This window comes from Cyprinus carpio, chromosome B4 (assembly GCF_018340385.1).
Source record: "Cyprinus carpio isolate SPL01 chromosome B4, ASM1834038v1, whole genome shotgun sequence".
In the NCBI taxonomy this organism is placed as follows: Eukaryota; Metazoa; Chordata; class Actinopteri; order Cypriniformes; family Cyprinidae; genus Cyprinus; species Cyprinus carpio.
In genome coordinates, this window is record NC_056600.1 from 16,126,227 (window position 1) to 16,146,177 (window position 19,951).

General features: G+C 38.0%; 1 protein-coding gene across 1 annotated transcript in view; it reads right to left on the reverse strand.

The window, feature by feature from the left end:
• The window catches only part of LOC109076480 (protein phosphatase 1 regulatory subunit 12A-like), a 66,657-nt gene that overhangs the window by 17,674 nt on the left and 29,032 nt on the right, over positions 1-19,951 (reverse strand). Inside the window, exons 2-10 of the mRNA XM_042722640.1 lie at positions 18,387-18,517; positions 13,818-13,936; positions 7,284-7,443; positions 6,453-6,597; positions 6,290-6,364; positions 6,115-6,206; positions 5,212-5,372; positions 4,994-5,118; positions 21-242 (exon numbers count right to left, since the gene is read on the reverse strand). Of these exons, the coding sequence (XP_042578574.1) occupies positions 21-242; positions 4,994-5,118; positions 5,212-5,372; positions 6,115-6,206; positions 6,290-6,364; positions 6,453-6,597; positions 7,284-7,443; positions 13,818-13,936; positions 18,387-18,517 (1,230 nt within the window). The remainder of the gene's footprint in view (positions 1-20; positions 243-4,993; positions 5,119-5,211; positions 5,373-6,114; positions 6,207-6,289; positions 6,365-6,452; positions 6,598-7,283; positions 7,444-13,817; positions 13,937-18,386; positions 18,518-19,951) is intronic.

Sequence of the window (19,951 nt, forward strand, 5' to 3'; positions counted from 1 at the left end):
ACAACTACATTCTAGTTGACCTTTTCCTTGTCCTTATTGTCCAGTGAGGATGAGAGGCGAGGAGAAGAGGCCGAGCGCATCACCCCGGCTGTGTCCTTCTCTTTCTGTGCCTCTTTAGTTGTGCTGATTTCTGCCAGTGCTCCGTAACTGCCGGTTTTCCGCAGGCCCAGTCGCCATGATGCAGGAGACTCATCCTTCCTCTCCTCCTCTTTAGGAGACACCTTCCCTGGAGGTGTGCTCACCTGAGGATGACAAACAACAGATAAAGAACGGGATGGGGGTGGAAAACAAAAGTTAGTTCGTTTTGGAAGTACATCAAGACTGTTCTATGCAGTTTCCAATTAGGGCATGTCAACATCTGAGAAGCCCAAATTCCAACCATATTATGAATATTTTGATGACAGGAATATATAGAGCACGCACTTGTGCAGTGATGGTATTTACTAGACCACAGACAGCACACACTGTAAATCAACATTAAGGGTCGTTCATGTGTGCAGGAGAGAGAACGGGGAATTCGGATCAGCCTGACAGGTCAAAGCAGGGCATAAATATAGGAGCACAGGTCTGTAGGGCTGGGCAACCTTTTGATATTTTCAGAATTAAAAAAATAAATAAATAAAATTATATATATATATGTGTACGAATTACTATATATTATATATATATATAATATAATAATATATATATGTACGTACATGCTCTGAAATGGTTTAAACTAATCACAAAATCTGAAATGGTTTAAACTAATCACAAAATCCACAAGCTTGTTCTTCATGAAATGTAATGGTCAAAAAAACAAACAAAAAAAAAAAAAAACTATTTTAAATTGCCAATAAAATAATATATAGTGTTGTAAATATTCTTAAACACAAAACCATTTTAAGAAAAAAAAAAAAAAAATTGCAATAAATTGAAATATAAAAAAAATACTATATTTTATGAATAAACAAAAAATTAAAGAAAAAAAATAGAAATACTAAATAGTGGTAATAAAGTAAACACATAAAATAAAAACAATATTTTAATAAATGTAAAAATTATAAATATTTTACACAACACTTTAGAGAGCAATTATTTCTATTAACTAGTTGCTTATTAGCATGAATATTACTAGCATATTGGCTGTTTATTAGTATTTACAAAGCACATAATAATAATAATACACAACAATTTAATAACTACAATACTACAATACTAATGCTGCTAAACCTCAGAAATAAACTTTAAGGGAAACACGTGGGGGCCATTTTGAACTGTTTAGCAGTTTTCAAACATGTATTACAATTGTTTGCTTGAAAGAAAACTAGGCTTTAGATGAGTATACTCAATAACAACACAGATGACAAAACCAAACATGCCCAATGTCAATCAAAAGATGTTAGTTTTTGCTAACTCATCAGCATCCTGGTGACCTGTTAGGGTTTAGAGTCAATAGTCAATGAATTCACCTTTTTCAAAGTACACACAACTTTGAAGTCACCCTGTCATATTTAGTCCACCACATTCAGGTATAAAACTAGAACACAAATGATTTTCAACAGAAAACAGCACGTCATCACAGGCACTGCGACTGACAGCGACAACACCATGCAGTGAGCCAGTGACAGGAAAAGGAAATGGTCTTAGATTAGGCAGTTATCTGATTGGTTAGGGGACGTGGTCAGGGTGGGCAGGAAGAAGGGGCGGGAATCACAATGCTGAACACACCGAGGCCTCACCATCGCTTTTTTGGGCACAAGTGAAATGCCAGTTTTGCGCAAGCCTTGACGCCACAACGCAGGACAGCCTGGCTCCCCGCCAGGCACAAGGGCAGTAATGTTATCAGACTAAAGCCATCCAAGACAACAGCAAAGATGAGTAGAGAGAAAAACAGATGATTGTGAAAAAAAAGGAAGAAAGAATCCCTGAATGAAATAAATAAAAAAGCAGCAGCAGCAAAAGAAATAGATACTTGATGCACGAGTGACAGAGAAAGCGACAGCAAAGAAAAAATAAATAAAACAAATCAAACAACACTCACAGAACACAACCCACTGAGTATCAACTCTCCACTAAGCTTAATACTATTTAAGCAAAAAACGAAAATACGTTTAACAACCGAGTAGTTGGCTCTTTCACCTTGCCACTAATTTTTAAAAACGATTCACGTTTACACATATCCGCGAAAATGGCCAAAAATGCTATATTACGTATGCCAGGCCAGTAGTTGGCGCTGTCACCTTGTTAGTAAAAAGTTCCTGCAGGTTAGTGACAATATGTTGTATTATATGTTGTATACGATGCATCTCCACTGTTGTTTGTAATATTGGTGAAGTAAACCCACACTTTGCTGAAGAAGTGTTAGCAAACTCTTGAGAATCAACAACAGTACCATGTACTCCGTCACTGTTGTGTATGTTTGTTCGCGCTAGCCTTTAAAATTGAAACGTACTGCGCATGTCTACATACCTAACACGTACTGCGAATGCGCATGACGTAACCGTTTTGAAAGATTCCCGTATCGGGTGTTTACATGGAAATGATAACTGTGGCGTTTTCAAAAACTTGCACTTTGAAACCCGTTTTCAAAAATATGTGTTTTCAGTCCCCAAAACACTGCTGTTGTGTAAACAAACAGGCAAAACGCATAAAAGGTTTGCAGTTTTTGGCCGAAAACGTTGTTGTGTAAACGGCCCCAAGATGCAATTAAAAAGCAGACTTTTATAGCACCATTTGTCTTTGAGAACAATATACAAAATGCATAATAAAAAAATAAACATTAATAAATAAAGAATAATGATTTACATTTCATCACTCTACATCTTTTGACATATAGCAATCAATGTGCATTTGAAATAATATTTTACTGTACATATCTGGGCCAAAAATGTATCTTGTGTTGCACAGCAGCTGCAGCCACTTTATTAAATTGTTTTGTCTAAATTCAAAATGTTATATATTAATTAGTTAAAGTACATGATTGAATTATTAAAATGCTCGCTATTCATTTTTATTATAATTTATGTTTCAGATCAAGATTAGCTCGTGATGGCAGAAAAACATTACTACAAAAATTCCTTCTCAAAACTGATAAACCGATTATGACACGGCATTGTTTGTTTGTGGATACTGGGTAGGTTATGACATAGTTTGGCTCTCACACTGCTAGAACCATGTTCTACCAGCTGAGCTACAGGAAGACCTGAACTACAGAAAGGACATCTCCTTGGAAAGTCAATTCTTTGAATACATTATATATATACCTTGAAGTGCAAATTAGAGATGTACCGATCGACCGGCCAGGGACCGGAATTAGCCAATTTTCCGCATGATTGGCCCGGATGTAGTCGGCGTGGATGTTCTTCACTGTGAGTGAAGAAGACACAAAGTTCGCAATTTGTAATATGTGTAAGGCAAAAGTTAACTGTGGGAGAACCACGGGGCTCGATTAATGCTTCTCTGGGGCAAGTAAGAGAAAATTTTACTAGCCAGACTGGACAAGAAGCCTTATTAAAATGCCAATAACAAAAACAACTAAGGAAGCACTAAAACCTGGCCACCAAAAATTTTCGCACGAAAGTGATTCTTCGGACTTTATTGCATTAAGTGTAAACGCCGACTAATAATGTATTGATGAAGACAGTAGTCACTTGCCTTGTTTGTGAATGGATCGGCCGTTTGAAACGAATCGGTTGAATGACTAAGTGACTCCCTCATTAAAACAGTCATTTGCCGCCACCTACTGGTGGCTTGGTTTCATATTTAAAAGTATCATTGTATTTTTCCCAATATTTCTTATTCACACGTTTAAAAAATATTGAAAACATTAATCTTTATGCAAAATTATTTATGCATTTGAAATTTTGCAGTGTAAATGCATTTATGGCACCTTAATTTCATCAAACAGTCTATGTAAATACATATAATGCCACTTCAGATGAAGCCTCTGTGTTTCCTGCAGTGGAAAGATGGAGTTTGTTGATACTGATTTCATTTGAGTGGTAACAACTCCACAGTTTCTAATTATTCTAACTGAATTAATTGAAACAATGTAAGAATTTGATGTGAAAGAAAACAGATGTATATTTGTTTTGTTATATACAGCAACTTTTCAGTTAATAGATCTCTTTCTAGTCACAAACGTTTAGTCATTTAAGTGAGAGAACACCTGTGTTTAATCATTTAATTTATTAGGTAAATAATTTTTGCATTGAAAAAAAGTATTGATTTTTGTGTGTATATGCGGTCACTTACAGTTCTTAGAAAGAAGACCGGAATCGGCAAAAATCAGTAAAAAAAAAAAAAAAAAAAAAAAAAAAAACCGGAAATGGGAATCGGTCAAGAAAATGCCAATCGGTGCATCTCTAGTGCAAATAGTCGAAATACAGTGTTTATGATCATTAAAAGTCAATCTATATTTATAATCCACATAGCATTAAATAAAGCCAAGTTCAATTTATTAACAAAAAATATTCAACTAAAATATTTAAAACCTCAACAATAACCCAATTTAATTACATTTATTGTTGAGTAATAATAAATTTGGTTAATGGTGAAATCAAATTTGCTCTGAACAACTGCATTTTCTTTTTTCAAATTGTGTAGTTGCCTGATGAAAGTTGCCTGACATTGATGAAATGTGCTTACTGTCCAGCAGAGGGCAGCAGGTACATAGTAAAGCGGTGTGGAGGACATTTTCTCTCCTCTCAAGTGCACAGTCCCAGAATTCACTGCACACTGACAATCCTGAATATGACGTAGATCAGTTGACTTTTTAGTATTTTTGCAAGCGTTAAGCCACGTTACATTATGAATCTGTAGAATTCCTTCACTGTGTTATGAAACCAACAGTCACGAAGACAATAACATTCATTCTGAAAAGCTGCAGATGCACCTTTCTTGCTTACTGCCTCATGCTCAAATACATGTTATATGGAGTGAATGATATTGCCAAGGAGAAGTCTGGGTGGATGGAAAGTTGGGCAGCATGTTCAAGGGGAGGAATATGTACCTTTTTGGTAGGTGAGGTTGGGGTGGTCACCTGGTTGCTTGGGGTAGTTGGGGACGTGACGGTAATACTAGCAGGTGCAGGTGTACTGTTAGAAATGCTCGACGGAACAGAAGACTTGGTCTTGTCTGGAAAAGAAGAAACGGTAAGTAATTGACCTTACTGATTACCAAAAGGTAACTGGGAAATTGTACGTGGTGGTCAGTGTTTCAAACGGGTACCTGCTTCGTTCTCAGACTCCGAGTCTTCCTCCTCCTCTTCCTCACTAGAGCAGCTAGACTCATCCTTCTTCCCCTCCCCCTCTTCTTCATCCACCTTCTCTGGCTCCAGAGTCTCGATTCGTGGGACAGTCTTCTCTGGCTCCAGTAGAAGTGTTTCTTTACTAAAGCAGAGATGAACAACACTGTTAGGTCTCCAATAGCAGTTCGGCTTTGCCAATTAAAATGGATTAAAGGGATAGTTTAAAATTCTGTCATTAACTATTCATCCTCATGTCGTTCCAAACCAGTTAAGACCTTTGTTCATCTTCGGAACACAAATTAAGATATTTTTGATGAAATCCGAGAGCTTTCAGCAACACAACAGCAAAGCAACTACAACATTCAAGGCCCAGAAAGGTAGTAAGGACATCATTAAAATAGTCTGTGTGACATCAGTGGTTCAATTGTAATGTTATGAAGTTACGAGAATACTTTTTGTGCGCAAAGAAAAAAAATAACGACTTTATTCAACGATTCTTCTCTTCCGGTTCAGTCTTTGCCGACATTCTCACGATGCAGAAAGCTCTCGGATTTCATCAAAAATATCTTAATTTGTGTTCCAAAGATGAATGAAGGTCTTACGAATTTGGAACAACATGAGTGTGAATAATTAATGACAGAATTTTCATTTTTGGGTGAACTATCCCTTTAAGTACCACAGCTGAACCCCACACTCAGGTAGGATTTGCTGTTGCGCACCTGAATTTGGAAAAACCACTTCGATCAACCAAACTCTGATGGCAAACATCAAAACCAAAAGGTCTAGTGTGAAAGCACCCCTTAGTCAAGAGACATTCATGGTTAGTCAAGACATTGAGTAAACAGTATATCAATCCCATCATGGTGGTGGCAGGAACCGTTTACCTCTTCAGTGGTTTCACAGATTGATTATTGTCCCCAGTAGTTGTAGTTTCTATTAAAGGAGACTTCTTAACATCCTTCTTTTCACTCAGAAGCTGAAACAAACACAGAACGCATCAAGACAAGGCTCAGAATTACATTTTCAATTAAAGATCTAATGCCAAAAGTGAGAAATTACCAGATTCTGTTTCTTTTGCAGCTCTTCTAAATATCCCAAGACATCTTCATCAGCTACATCAAACGCCGTCTGACCCTGAGAACCAAAACACAATATTGTAAGGGTTCAATCCAAAGACTACACAGAATCTAGCAGCACACAGACAGAACCATAAATCCCATACCACTTTATTGACAATGTCCATTTCACACAAATGCTCTACTAGTATCCGGCAGGCCTCTTCTTTGCCCCAGTGTGCAGCAGCATGGAGCGGAGTCCAGCCATCGTAGTCTTTAATATTTACATCATACCCTGCTTGGATTAAAAGCCTGCAAACAGTCAGAGCGACAGAAATAGCATGATGAGATTAAGCAAATCTGGGTTTCTTGGATTTTGGTGCCGCAATCTAAGCTTGGCCTTGTTTGCCAAAGGTCTGGGATATTATGTGGGCCAACGGGTTCATTTTTCCATTGCCTAGAAGGCAGCTTATACATGCCCACAGTTAGTCATCACGCATAAAAATAAGCATTAGTTGAAGTTTTCTGAGATCCAACACACATTAAAAAAAAAAAAAAGCAGTCTATCCAATTACAATCCTCTTGTTTTGGTGCAGTGGCAGATGGAGCAGTTGTCACAGTCATTCAACTCTGACATCCAAAGACCGAAATCACCATAAACTCCTAACTCCTGACACACGTCCTGAGCTGTGTTTGTTCAACAGCTCACGATAATCTACTGTAATTGAGACAGATAAACAGGTTACAAACTGTCTCGGCCTGTGTACAAGACCCTTGGGATACTGAAAGAGTTGAAAGGTGAAGTATGGGATGAACCAAGTTAAGCAATAAAGCCTCTACACCTGCAGTACCCACAGTTTCATTTGTTTCTACCTTCACTAGCTGCTAAATCTCACTTGTTGGCAAAAGAATAAAGACAAATATTATCCCAGGTGTCCGTTGAATCCTTTCTGGATGGAAAATGGCAAAGTCTTTCTTTTGAAGGCAGGCAAACTTACTTTAAAACCTCAGTGTATCCCTTGGCTGCAGCGACGTGCAGTGCGGTCCCCCCAGACTTGGTGTGCCGGACGTCGTTGATCTGGCCGCTGTTAAGCCACTGTCGTGCATCCCTTAGCATGATCCGCTCCTCCTCTTTCCTGGCCGCCTCGATATCCAAGCCTGGAGCAAGATGGGAGGGAGGGACAGATGCTTTGGATTAGTACATATACTTAACCTGCTCAAACTGAAGGATATCCAAGAAGAAAAACTGCACGCAAAGCAAAATATATGGCACTTAGGTGTGGATGTTTTTTTTTTTTTTTTTGATGCGTTAAGAACGTTGAACAGCTCATGCCATTATGTTTAATCCCAGCTGACAATCATAGAGGTCACCGAGTTGACTTCAGTGTAACAAAGTAAACAGTTTCAGGAATGACTAGCATGTCTAAATAGTGTTTATTGTATGAATAGTATACCTATTGAAAACTGTAAATGACTGATCAATAACATTAAACTACAATATATATATATATATATATATATATTAAATGAACAAATACATAAAATAAATAGGTTTTATTGATTACTATCTGATAGACAGTGTCTTCCTGGAAACTACCAGGAAGTTCACATTCTAGGGTTTACTTTGATATGATCACTTAACATTCAAGTGTGCATTAAAAATATTCTACGCATACTTGAATTCTTTTTATTGTTCCGAAAACACAACATGTAAACTAGTCCACAATGGAGGACTGCCAAATGGGTCACTGTGCCTCTAGTCTATTTAACCTGACATTTACTTAGGCATGTAGAGACCTGACAGCATTAAGCTAAAACAGGAATCAACAATAGAAACTGTGGAGCATGTAACTTTGAAGTAAGCGACCATTTACCATGTGTCTAAATCATGGCTCCAGACTCATTCTTCTCACTGGTCACTCGTTTGCAACTAACTTTCTCAGCTGGTCGCACAAGAACAGAAATTGCAGCGCTTATGAGTTGATCAATGCGGTGGTCGCGCCAATGCGACCGCACACAAAATATAGTTGCACAGGCAGAAAAAATGGTTGCAAAATGCAACCCTTTGGTCACAGTCTGGAGCCTTGTAAATGCTTAGCAACATCTCCACTGAGTGCTAAACCAAAACAAGATCAATGCTTTAAATACACAGAAATATAACTGACAGCTACTTGACCTTTCATTTTTGTCAGAATAATGAACCTAAAAGGAGCCATCTCAGATTACAAATGAGCAGCATGAGGATCATGCCACATCCCTTATATGGCTACAAGCCCGACTGAATGGCCAGCAGGTGCAGCTTCTGGGGGAAGTGAAGTGCGATGTGATTAAAGTGACAGATTTTGATCAGTTTAGTTGAAGAGATGGGGCCCATATTTGACGAAAGTGTTGGAAGTAATGCAAAAAAAGATGGGGCCACAGGACAGAAATCTGTGGGAATTCCTGCGCAAATTCCATGACAGAGCTGTTGTGTGTTGCAAGAAAATTCCTATCGTGGGAAGAAATTGGAAGAGGTAAGAACATGCTTCATCAAGTGAAGCCTGAATATCAGTATTTTCTGGTGTAAATGGGTGGTGTAGACAGTCATTTTCCTAAATTCTTGAGAGATTTGTATTTGCTGCCAAAGTAAGAGGTTAGGAACAGTGTTACAGCTGGTCTCCAAATACAAATCCAGTATCCTTATAATCAAATGCTCAAAATTCATGGAATTACCATGTATGCACTGATATTAAAATGCTATGTCGACAACCACTAAATCATTGATACTAAAAAATAATGCAAAACATAAAACTGCTCAATTTAAAACTTGAATTGAATTTAGGCTTGAATTGAATTTAGGCATTACAACATGGTACAGTATGAAAGATGGATATTCATATTAAGATCTGAGAGTTATATTTAATAACCAATAAATAACCAATAGGAACAAACAAACACACCAACAAAGCAAATAAACAAAAAACAAAACAAAAAAAACAAGAAAATCTAAATTAATTAAAAATTATTCCAAACCAAACCCAGCTCCAGGCACATGAACAAAAGCGCCAATCTCATTGGTCGGCCAGTTTTTAACACGGCACTTCAAACCAAAAAACAAGCCCGAGGTGGTGTTGTTTTTTAAACGACACTTTTATGCCCGCCGTTTTGCGCATCAGTGTGCTCACTCACATTGGCGCCCTTTGTTTAATCACGAGGCATTAAACGTCGGCGATAACCGCATGTCATAATCGTCCCGGTGTGCACAAGCTTTTAGTTCTAAACAGCACTGTGTCTCAGCTGACCAACAGTTTTTAAGCAATAACAGGAGCCTTCATGTTTGTTTACAAGCACAGGGATTTGCAAAAGCCATTCACTTTATAAAAGAGATGTTGAATTCTAAGGGCATGTCAGTGGCCAGCGTAAATGCAACAGAGTCTCTCAGCACACATTTGGTCGCAATGCCACACCCAGTCCTGAACTACACGGGCCGCCATTCGTGTGACTTCTCTGCTTACGAACATTAGTCCTTTATTTGCCGGTGCAAACCAGAGCACCATCAGTTCTCATCAACCCAGGACAAAAGGCAGAGAATATACTGTCGACGGGCTCTCGGGATGCAGACTGCTCAAAATGGTGAACACGTAGCGATGTCACCAGTGGCTCTGCTGATTCAACACAGCCAACGGAGGAAAAAAAAAACAGCTTTGCTTTGTCTTTCCTTCTTAATAGGTTTCAGTGCATTGTGTAACAGACAGCTGATGAGCATAATGGCTCTTTTCTCTTGTCTGAAAGACAGAGGCTGCACGTAACGAGTAAAAAAAGGTAGAACAAAAGTGCACTGAGTGCCAGAAGAATATGCAGCCTCTATAAACAGCAAGAGACAAACTGACCTCCACAACAGCACTAAACAACAGCCAATAGCTTGGGTTTACAACTAAAACATTCACTTTAAGTCAATTCAGTAAAGCCCTGATATATTTGAAGCGAAATCAAGGAACAAGCTGGTGTGACATTTCAAACAGAAGAAGACCAAAACAAAATTTGTTTGCCATTCGGGAGTTTTTTTTTTTTATAGAAAAGTTAAAGAATAAGACCTTCGCTGTGAGTATACTGGGGCCTTTTGGGCTTTTACATAAGGTACATTAATCCTCTTCATCCGAAAAGTCAGTTTTTGTCAGACAGATTATGTCAACATCCATAATGGACGTCTGATTTTCCAAGCAACAAGAGCTGGAAAAATCTGTTGCTTTGGCTAAGAGAGGCTCCTTGTCACCTGATTTCAGTGGAAATGAGCAACTCCTAATAGGTCTGAGGGATGACCCTGTAGAGGGGGGTGGTGGTGGTCTCTGCTTAAGTTTAACCTCATGACTGGGGTCTCGTTCAAAAGGAGACAGGGAGTGGGAAAAAATATAACATTAGAAGAGGCTGAAGGCATTATACAACACTCACTGTTACATAATGCCATCTCTGAGCTGAGAATAGTGCCGTGTCTTATAATACAACACATGGAATGGGCTCCTGTTCCAGCCTGACCACCGAACGACAAGCGTCACAATAGAAAAGGACATTCCAGTTGAGCCGTTCAAACATTAGGGCTCACCAGCAACGTGATTTCTGATGTCTGCAGGGGTCTGCACTTCTTCAAAGCTGAAGAGTGTCCTTCAACCCTCAAATGAAAGCTGACAGCTGCCATTGGTTAAACCACATTGGATGGCCATGAGCGGGGGCTGAATTGTGAATGTTATATAACATGCTCTTAAAGAGTGTGACATGCTAACAGCAGGGCAGAGCAATTATCAACAAATTGACGCTGCATGTAGAGCTGTTAAAAGTGATAAAGGACAAGCACAAGCTCAGTTTTTGCTCTCTGAATATTGGCTTTCCGCAAAACCGATTTGAGGCTCATGTTTCAGGAGCTACTGTGGACTTGCTGCTGGCCAAAGCCACAAAATCTGAAAGCAGCGTATTAATTGATTCTTCACAAAATAAAGAGAGAAAAAAAACATCTGTATGCCTTGGTCAGCCAAAATGAATATTTCAATGGCAAATACCAATATCAGTCAAAACTGACTCAGGGCTCTTTGTAGATTCTGTAACCGATGAAAGTAAGAAAAGCCAGTTGTATTCACTGCTTAAACTGCTCATTTATTGGCTGATATGACAGTCACAATATGGACCAATATCAACTGATTAATCACTCCTGATTAAACTCATTAATTTTCTGCTTTTTCTTCCCTCCTTGTTTCTGCATGTAAGGTTGCACCACATGACTGGGGGACAAACACAGCTTCACTGTTTGTTAAATGGTCATGAAATGAACAATCAAAATGTTCCTGATATTTACACGTATGAGAGGTTACAAAAACATGCTGCAACTCAAAACTGACTCCCCAGTTTAAAGTATGAATTATTCCTTTCTACCCTTCTGAAATGCCTGGATTTGAAATCTGGAAAATCTGGACAATCTTCCTTGTTGTATGAAATCAAGGAGGCGTGTCCTAAACAACTCTTATCTGTCCATCCATCACAAGAGCAATACTGCATTTAAAAGACTTTGCATAGCCTCCCCAAAGATTGCATGGCTAAGTTTATTTTTAATGATTTTTAAAAGATTAAGATTCAAAAATACAACAACACTTCACTATTATAATTTACATTAAACACAAACAAGTCATTCAAACAAACTATCATTTAAAGAAACATAAGTGTGGTATTCAAGCATTATATTCTCACAATGCAGAAAAGTACATTTATTTTCAATCTTGAAGTGTGTTTGTAATAAACGTCAAACCATTGTTTAACACCATTAAGCCACCAAGCGTATCCTTGTTTGAGTGTTGCTAATAAAGTCAGTACATACCCGGATTAGAAAGATTTCATTGAGTTGAATATAGTTTGTTACCACTGCCATTATTAACTCTTCACACAATGTCTAGATTGTGGTTTACTGCCATAATCTTTTAAGAAATTTGTTAAAAGATGATGTAACCAAATCATGTAACCAAATTTAACCAAATATACACACAGATATTTGGTTATGTTTAAGCTGATTTACTTAGCAAGTGATTGCATTTTTTCAATTTCATCTCCCTTGGGATTGGATTTGAGTGAGCTCAAATATATATTTGTGTGCATCCATCACAGTGCTTGCCATCTTACGTTTTGAAAACACACGACATGCTGTAAAAGAGGGCTTGGATACAGTGCAATTAAGTCAACCAATCCCAGAAGACCATTTACTTAAGTTTCTGCAAGTGGTAACAGTGTTTCACAGAGAGCGTGAATAAAGAAAATGGACTTATTGGTGAGAGGGAAAAAAAAGAAACTTTGCAAACTTTATAAACTAAGCAAAACATAATATAACATGAAACTGCTTTTCATGAGAAGTTGGTTGATATTAAATAATAAAAATAATAAATTACGCCAGTAATTCCGCATTAAAAGGTCATGCCAATTTAGTTCATTATTCAAAAATTTGTCTGAGAAGATAGCCTTATAAGTAGCTCAAATTTGAGTCTTTGCTAATGGTCCATTTCAGTCCTGTTTCTCTCTCACCTACTTCACTTCCTGCCAACTCTCTTTACTGTCCTGTCCAAAATAAGGCAACAACGCCAAAGATCGTTCTTAAAAAATACTACAATAAGTACATTTAATCCTTTTATTGAGGCTTTTTCTTCAGTATGCTCATGACAGTTGCACCACCCTGACACATCAACCAGCAAGAACCTTTGTCTTGGATCGTGTGGCTAGATCCTGTTCACGGATTTCTATAGAAAAGAGTGGAAATGCTACGCCTCCATCAGCAGCCATTCTCACCTCCTCTCCTGAGTAAAGAGTATGCACTTTCTGCCGCTGATACATCCTGGTGAGCAAGGAGCCGCACACCACCTCAGGCGGTTAACGCATGTCTGAACAGGGCCTCTCAGTCACAGCTGAGCTCCGTTTCATCATCAAGAATGGCAAAGGCCAAAAATAGAAAAACCATTCCATCTAGTTTGGCATCATTACAATGGGTGTCGGGTTAACATTTGATGCGAATGTATGTCGCATTGTACAGTATATTGAGACAGAAAAGGTGCTAGAACTGAATGTGATGTAGCACGATACTACAATATTACAAGACATTTTTATCGTCCATGATCAAAAATCGTCATATCGCACACCCCTACTCAGACATCAAGTACCCAGTCAGGTCAGCAGGCAAGTTAAGAGTGGACAGAGGAGAAAAGGTATTGTGTGCTACGCTACTGGTTGAGCTCGGCTCTAATATTTATTCTGAGTCAGTGCACCCGCTGGAGTCCTGCCAAGACTTGCAGCCTCGACACCACCACACGGCAGCTGGGAAAGTTCAGCATGAAGCACATATCACCCTTGGCCATCCGTGCAAGGCAATTAATTTGAAGATCTCTGACTCAAAATTGTCAGAAAGCGATGATCTCAACCACTGCATGACGTGGACATGTCACTAAGCCTTGTACACCCTTGCCAAATCCTTGTCATGAGAGATGAAGTTTGGAGTGCCTGTGCGATGTGTCAAGGAGAGGCAGCAGTACCTTGCCGGTTGATCTCGTTTTGCAGTAGCTCCTCCATGGCCTCCTCTTCTGCGATATCCAGTGGCGTTTCTCCCTCGCTGTTTACTACACCGACGTTTGCACCTTGACTGATAAGATACCTGCAAAGACATGACAAGACGTTTAAAAGGCAACATCTGAATTGAACTGACAACTGCTTCTTTGGAATTTCTGGAAGAAAAAAAATAAGAAATAATGAAGAAATGGAATGGGGCCTCATATTACAGGACTCCCTTCACAGAAACCTCAAGAGTTCAAGTGGTGATTTGCATCTTAATCAAAATTCAGTGTAGTCGTCTTCCACTTCTGTTACTGGTTAACAGTGTGGATTCATGTCACTGAGTACATAGCGTTGTGAGTTATAAAGGAGTGTCCCTTTCAGCGTTGACCTTGGCGTGATCAACACATCGCCCTCAATAACCTCTCTGGTCATGTGTTAGATTCAAGAACTGCAGCACAGACCTGCCCTTACTACAGTCTTGATCACCGTACATATTCAAAGCTGCTCAACTAGTAGTTCCTCACTAGAAATCAAACACTCTTGCAAAACTCCTTTTGGCTGCAAGTAAAGAACTTGGGTATATTTTGTATTTTTTTCACTAAAAAGGCCCTCGACTTTATTGTCCTTCCTTAGCGTTTTTTTTTAACTGATCATCGACAATGCTTTGCTAAGATTATTTAAGAGGCAAAACTAATGTATTCACGGTCAACCACAATCAAACATACAGGGTTGTGTACTATACTGAAAACATGCTTAGTTTTATCAGACAAATGCGAAACTACAAATGTTCAAAACTGACTAGTTGGTTATTGAACGACTACTCAACCCTACTCACACTGACCCATCCTTAATTTATATATCTTAAGGTGTGGACATGTTTTTCCTTGTTCTGCAAATTTTCGCAGTATTTGCCACAGTAGCAATGTTTCCATCACCCTGTTTTTATGGACATTTTGAAGTATATGACCAGAAACGAGTGATGGAGTCAGCACGCTGTTATATAGCACAGTTGCACTACTGGGGTCAAGTTCGAATCCTGACTTGAGGAACTTTCCCGATCACGCTCCCGATCTTTCTCCCGCTTCGCTTCCTGTCAGTTCTGATCTGTCCTGTCATAATAAAAGGCAAAGGCAGAGGTAAATATTTAAAAAAAAAAAAAAAAATGTAAAAAAAAAATATAAAAATGAAAAGAGTGATGGAAACGCCAATTTATTGTGTTTTGTCTGCTCGCTGTGAGGCCCAACTAATTTTTATATATGAACATTATTATATACAGTGTCTTCTCCTACTTTTCTTATTGATATTTAGTGCCAGTTTATCAGGAAGTGACGATTTTCTTCACCTTAACTCGTGCCTATTCGCAAATATTTTATGTGATATTCCAATTTTGCACACAAGTTAAATTTGGAACTTTGGAAGGAAACCCAGGTTCAGACCAACAGAAAGCTGCTTGGTTTGAAAGTGACTTCAGCATCTGCGGTGCATGTGACAATAGACAATGGTACATTTTTGCCCATGAAATTTCAAGATTGAGATTGCATCTTAGCCTAGGAGGGAAAATAAGCTATTTTCAGATGGTTTTTCCAAGAAGCAAATTTGGAAAGTGTTCATTTACATGAGGTCTGTCATGCTAAATTTGTATATTTGTGTCATTAGGCTTTCGTTACTTTGTTTTACCATTTTGTACACAATTCCTATTTCAGTTTCTGGAAATGTCAGTCCTATCAACAGACACAAAACAGGTCAGAGTACTCGCAATATTCAGGACAAAAGCAAGCTTGTTCCGTTTTACCGTTTGCCCTATTTAAAAGTCAGCTGATATTTTCTCTAGAGTGCTGTGTTCCCTATACAGACCTCAAGCCTACAATATAGCTCAAACATGAAATTCAATATTAAAAACACCCACTGCATTTAGAAGAGTGACACGGACAACAAAGCAACAAAGACAAAGTCTGAACTCCAATTTAGAATTGTGTGAAGGGGATATGTTAATCAATTCTTAGTACAGAAAGAATGACTCATTAATGAATGGAACTTGATTCCCTTCAAGCGAAGTGTCAGAGTGTTAAATCATATGCACCAGAGCCATGATTTCAGCACAGGCTAGGTGTTAATCCATCACTATGGTGTAGCGCGAGAACCAGAGCATGTGAGCGAAGCGGAGCGGTGTGACGCTCCGCTACGTTTTCCGCTCTATAGACGTGCGCTCCACTCAGTCGCTCAACCGCCCAAGCAAGCGCTCCGTTAATATTCCGCTCACGCTCGCCGTAAACCAATTCTCGCTGAGATCCCGCTCCGACATAAAATTGCTCTAGTAGGCCTAATTATTTACTGTTTGTACCGAAATTCTTGGATAATTGTATAAAATTATTCATGCTGAGTTGCTGTTAAATAGCAATTATCATGTTTCAAAACAAAATTCTTACATTCTTCTTAATTTTATTAATTGCATTAAAATGTATTAAATATTTTAATCTAACCTTAGCAAACATACCTAAAATGCAAAAACTGAAAAAGTGTATTAGATTTTCGTTATCTTTTATCTCCGTGAAAATAGGCTAGCTGCCGTTGTTGTTCAATAGAACATTCAAAACGCACACACGAGATGAAATATGCGTAGATCTTTTCTTTATTTCTAACATTGTTTTTCGAGAGGTTACGTTTTTATAACATAGGGCTGTATTTTATTGTGCTTCATATCTTTCATAACTAATTAAAATAGCCTAAATAAACGGTAATATATTATCTTTCATAACTAAACAACTAAACGATAATATAATAAATCTATTTCCTGTTAAGCATAGATTAATCCTTTTAAACTAAGTAAGTAATTTAATACTTAATTCGTGGCCATAATTTAGACTAAACAAAAAAACAATAATTCTTAATTCGTCGCTTTAATGTAGGCTGGTCTTAGCATAAAACAGAATAGCCTATTCTAAATTAGTGGCCGTGATTTTGTCTGCATCTTATGATCGGGGCTCCGTACAACCGAATATATCTAACCTTAGCCTACCTGTTTATTCGTTTTTTATGGTATGTAACTAGCTCACCTTTTGCTGCACCATGTTTGCGTAGCACATCCTCGTGCTTTCTGGCAATGTGCCGCTAGATTCCAATATGAATCTTTACTAACTTTAACAGCGTCCCCGCACTCCCTCTCAGTTTCTTCTCCCTGCTCATTCTTAACTTTGATTTTTACTTTACATATATGTATAAGGCTTGCAACGTCGTTGAAACAATATCTGAACTCCATAACTGCTCTACTATTCTCGACCTCTACAGATTCTCGCTCTCGAACAAGCAAATCACCAAAGCGCATTCTGGGTTGAGCGAGCGGCGCTGAGCGTATTGAGCGAGCGGAGCGGAATCTTCAGAAAGGCGCTCTGCGCTCTTAAGGAAATATTACCACTCCGCTCCCCGCTCCGCTCCGCTCACATGCTCTGGCGAGAACAGAGGTCACTTTGGGCTTGGAACCTGGGCTGACCTCTTAACCAGGTTACACAGAGCTGGCAAAATACTCATATCAACAGATGAACTGTGTGGGAAAGAGGAAATTAATCATGCAACTAAGATTTCAAATACTGGTTACACTTTATTTCAAGGTCCAGTTCTCTCTTTTAACAAACCATTAACTATGACCTTTGCCTCAAACTCCTAATTTGCTGCTGGTAATAGTTAGTAAGGTAGTTGTTAAGTTCAGGTATTAGGTAGGTTTAGGGATGTAGAATATGGTCATGTAGAATATGTGCTTTATAAATGCTAATAAACAGCTAATATGTTAATAATAGGCAAGCTAATCAGCAAATAAATAGGTTTTTTTGGCTGAAAACCTCACAAGTCATAGATGTTACTTCAACTACAAAGGTTTGAGGTCAGTTAGATTTTTTAAAAATGTCTTTGAAAGAAAGTTTCTTCAGTAGACCAAGGCTGTAATAATATGGGGGGGGGCTTAGTATTAGTATATTTAATATATTTAAAAATGTAATTTATTCCTTGGATGGCAATGCTGAATTTTTAACAGCCATTACTCCAGAATTCAGTTTCACATGATCCTTCAGAAATCATTCTAATGTGATGATTTGTTGCTGAAGAAACATTTCTTATTACTATCAATGCTGAAAACAGCTGTGCTTTCTGTGAAAACCACAATACATTTTTTTTAGCATTCTTTGAATCGAAATTTAAAAAAGAAAGCATTTGTAAGACACTAAGCTCTTTTTTTCTTTAGAAAAAAAACACTAATAATTTTAACAGTAGTGAATAAATGCATCACAGGACAATTTAGCATTATTTAAATGGAATCCTTTGTTTCGCTTATGCTAATATTACAGCCAGCACATCACGTATCCTCACATGGACAATTCAGCAATATCACTTTGCTTCATGTTTGAAAATAAAAAGTACCAAAAAAAAAAAAAAAAAAGGTCATGTGGTAACATGACAAAGAAGTTAAAATGTATTTGTTTTAATAATAAGCATCAAACCCTGGGACAAAAAGGAGAAGAAGAAACACTTAAGTGTTTCTGTGGTGGGGAAGTGGGACTTACTCAGCGATGTCGAGGTATCCGCAGGAAGCGGCAGCGTGAAGGGGAATCCAGCCTTCATTGTCGGGCTGATTGATGCAGGCTCCATGCTCCACCAGGAAGGTCACCATGTCCACATTATCATCTATGCAGGCCTGGAAAAGAGAAGAAAGGGGTTAACATCTAAGCAAGAGTACTAGCCTTTTAGCATCTCAAAACCTAATCAAATTGACCTGTTCAAAACAATATTCATGCAGCATATAGCATTTCAGTTACCTAAGGTCTGGATTAAGAGCCTTAGCAAAGCAGTTTCATAAACTCAAGTGTGAGCTTCAGGGCCAAACATTAATCTTCAGTGGGAACCTATTCCTCTAAACAAAGACACAATATATCATCAGGTAACCAAAATCCCTTGAGGGAAATATGGAGGTCTGTAATTAAAGCATGTCACCACTCGATGAGACAAAAAAGCTTGATAGAGACAGTGACATATATATATATATATATATATATATATATATATATATATATATATATATATATATATATATATATATATATATATATATATATATATATATATATATATATATATATATATATATATATATATACACACACACACACACTACAGTTCAAACGTTTGGGGTCAGTAAAATTTTAAGAAATACATGCAAAGACACATTATATTATTCAGAAGTGACAGTAATATTACTGTCTTTACTCTATTTTTGGATCAAATAAATGCAGCCTCATTGAAAAAAAAAAACTGACAGAAAAATACTAACTTCAGTCATACAATTAAAAAAAATTATATCTTCTTCCTTTCTACAGTCAGCAAAGATCAAAGTCTTTGGTCATGTCCATCGTGTTAACTGCCTAATTATATTATATTTAGAGAGGGACACTCAGTGCCCATTGTCAGACTCAAACACCTCACAGTCTAAACTCCACAACCTTGACTAGCGTCCAACCTCGGTTCTCCATGTGCTCCCCCTTGAACGGCTGCCCGTAAAATCTCCTGGGCTTACGGCTGGTTGCCATGACAATACCATAGACAAGGAAACACACAAACCAGCCTCACGTTCAGGGCACATGACTATCTGATTGAAATACTTGCCCAAATTTGGGCCGTTTACAGTACCACATTAGAAACGTGTGGGCCTCTTTGCTCTTATCAGGACCTTGTCAAGCCAGAGGTAGAGGAGACCAGGACTGTCCAAACAACTAGCTTAAAAGATTCTGAACACCTTTTACTGGTTCAAAGTGGCTGTTATTGTACACAGACTTCACCATGAAATCAAAATTGACAACTCTATTTTTTTATGGAATATTAAAGTGTTTATTTTAAATGTTTATCCATATTTTTTTACATGTATGTGCTGACATCTCTCCTCTCATTACATTTGCACCGGGACAATAATCACTACTCTCCAGATACACTTTCACTCAGATACAAATCCGAAAACTAACTTTAAATAGCAAAATGGAATGAGGCGTGGGAGAATTTTAACAAAACAAACGGAAAAAAATGGAACTGAAAATTATTTTATTATTTAGTTGGAAGTAGGTTGTCGTGAATAATTCAG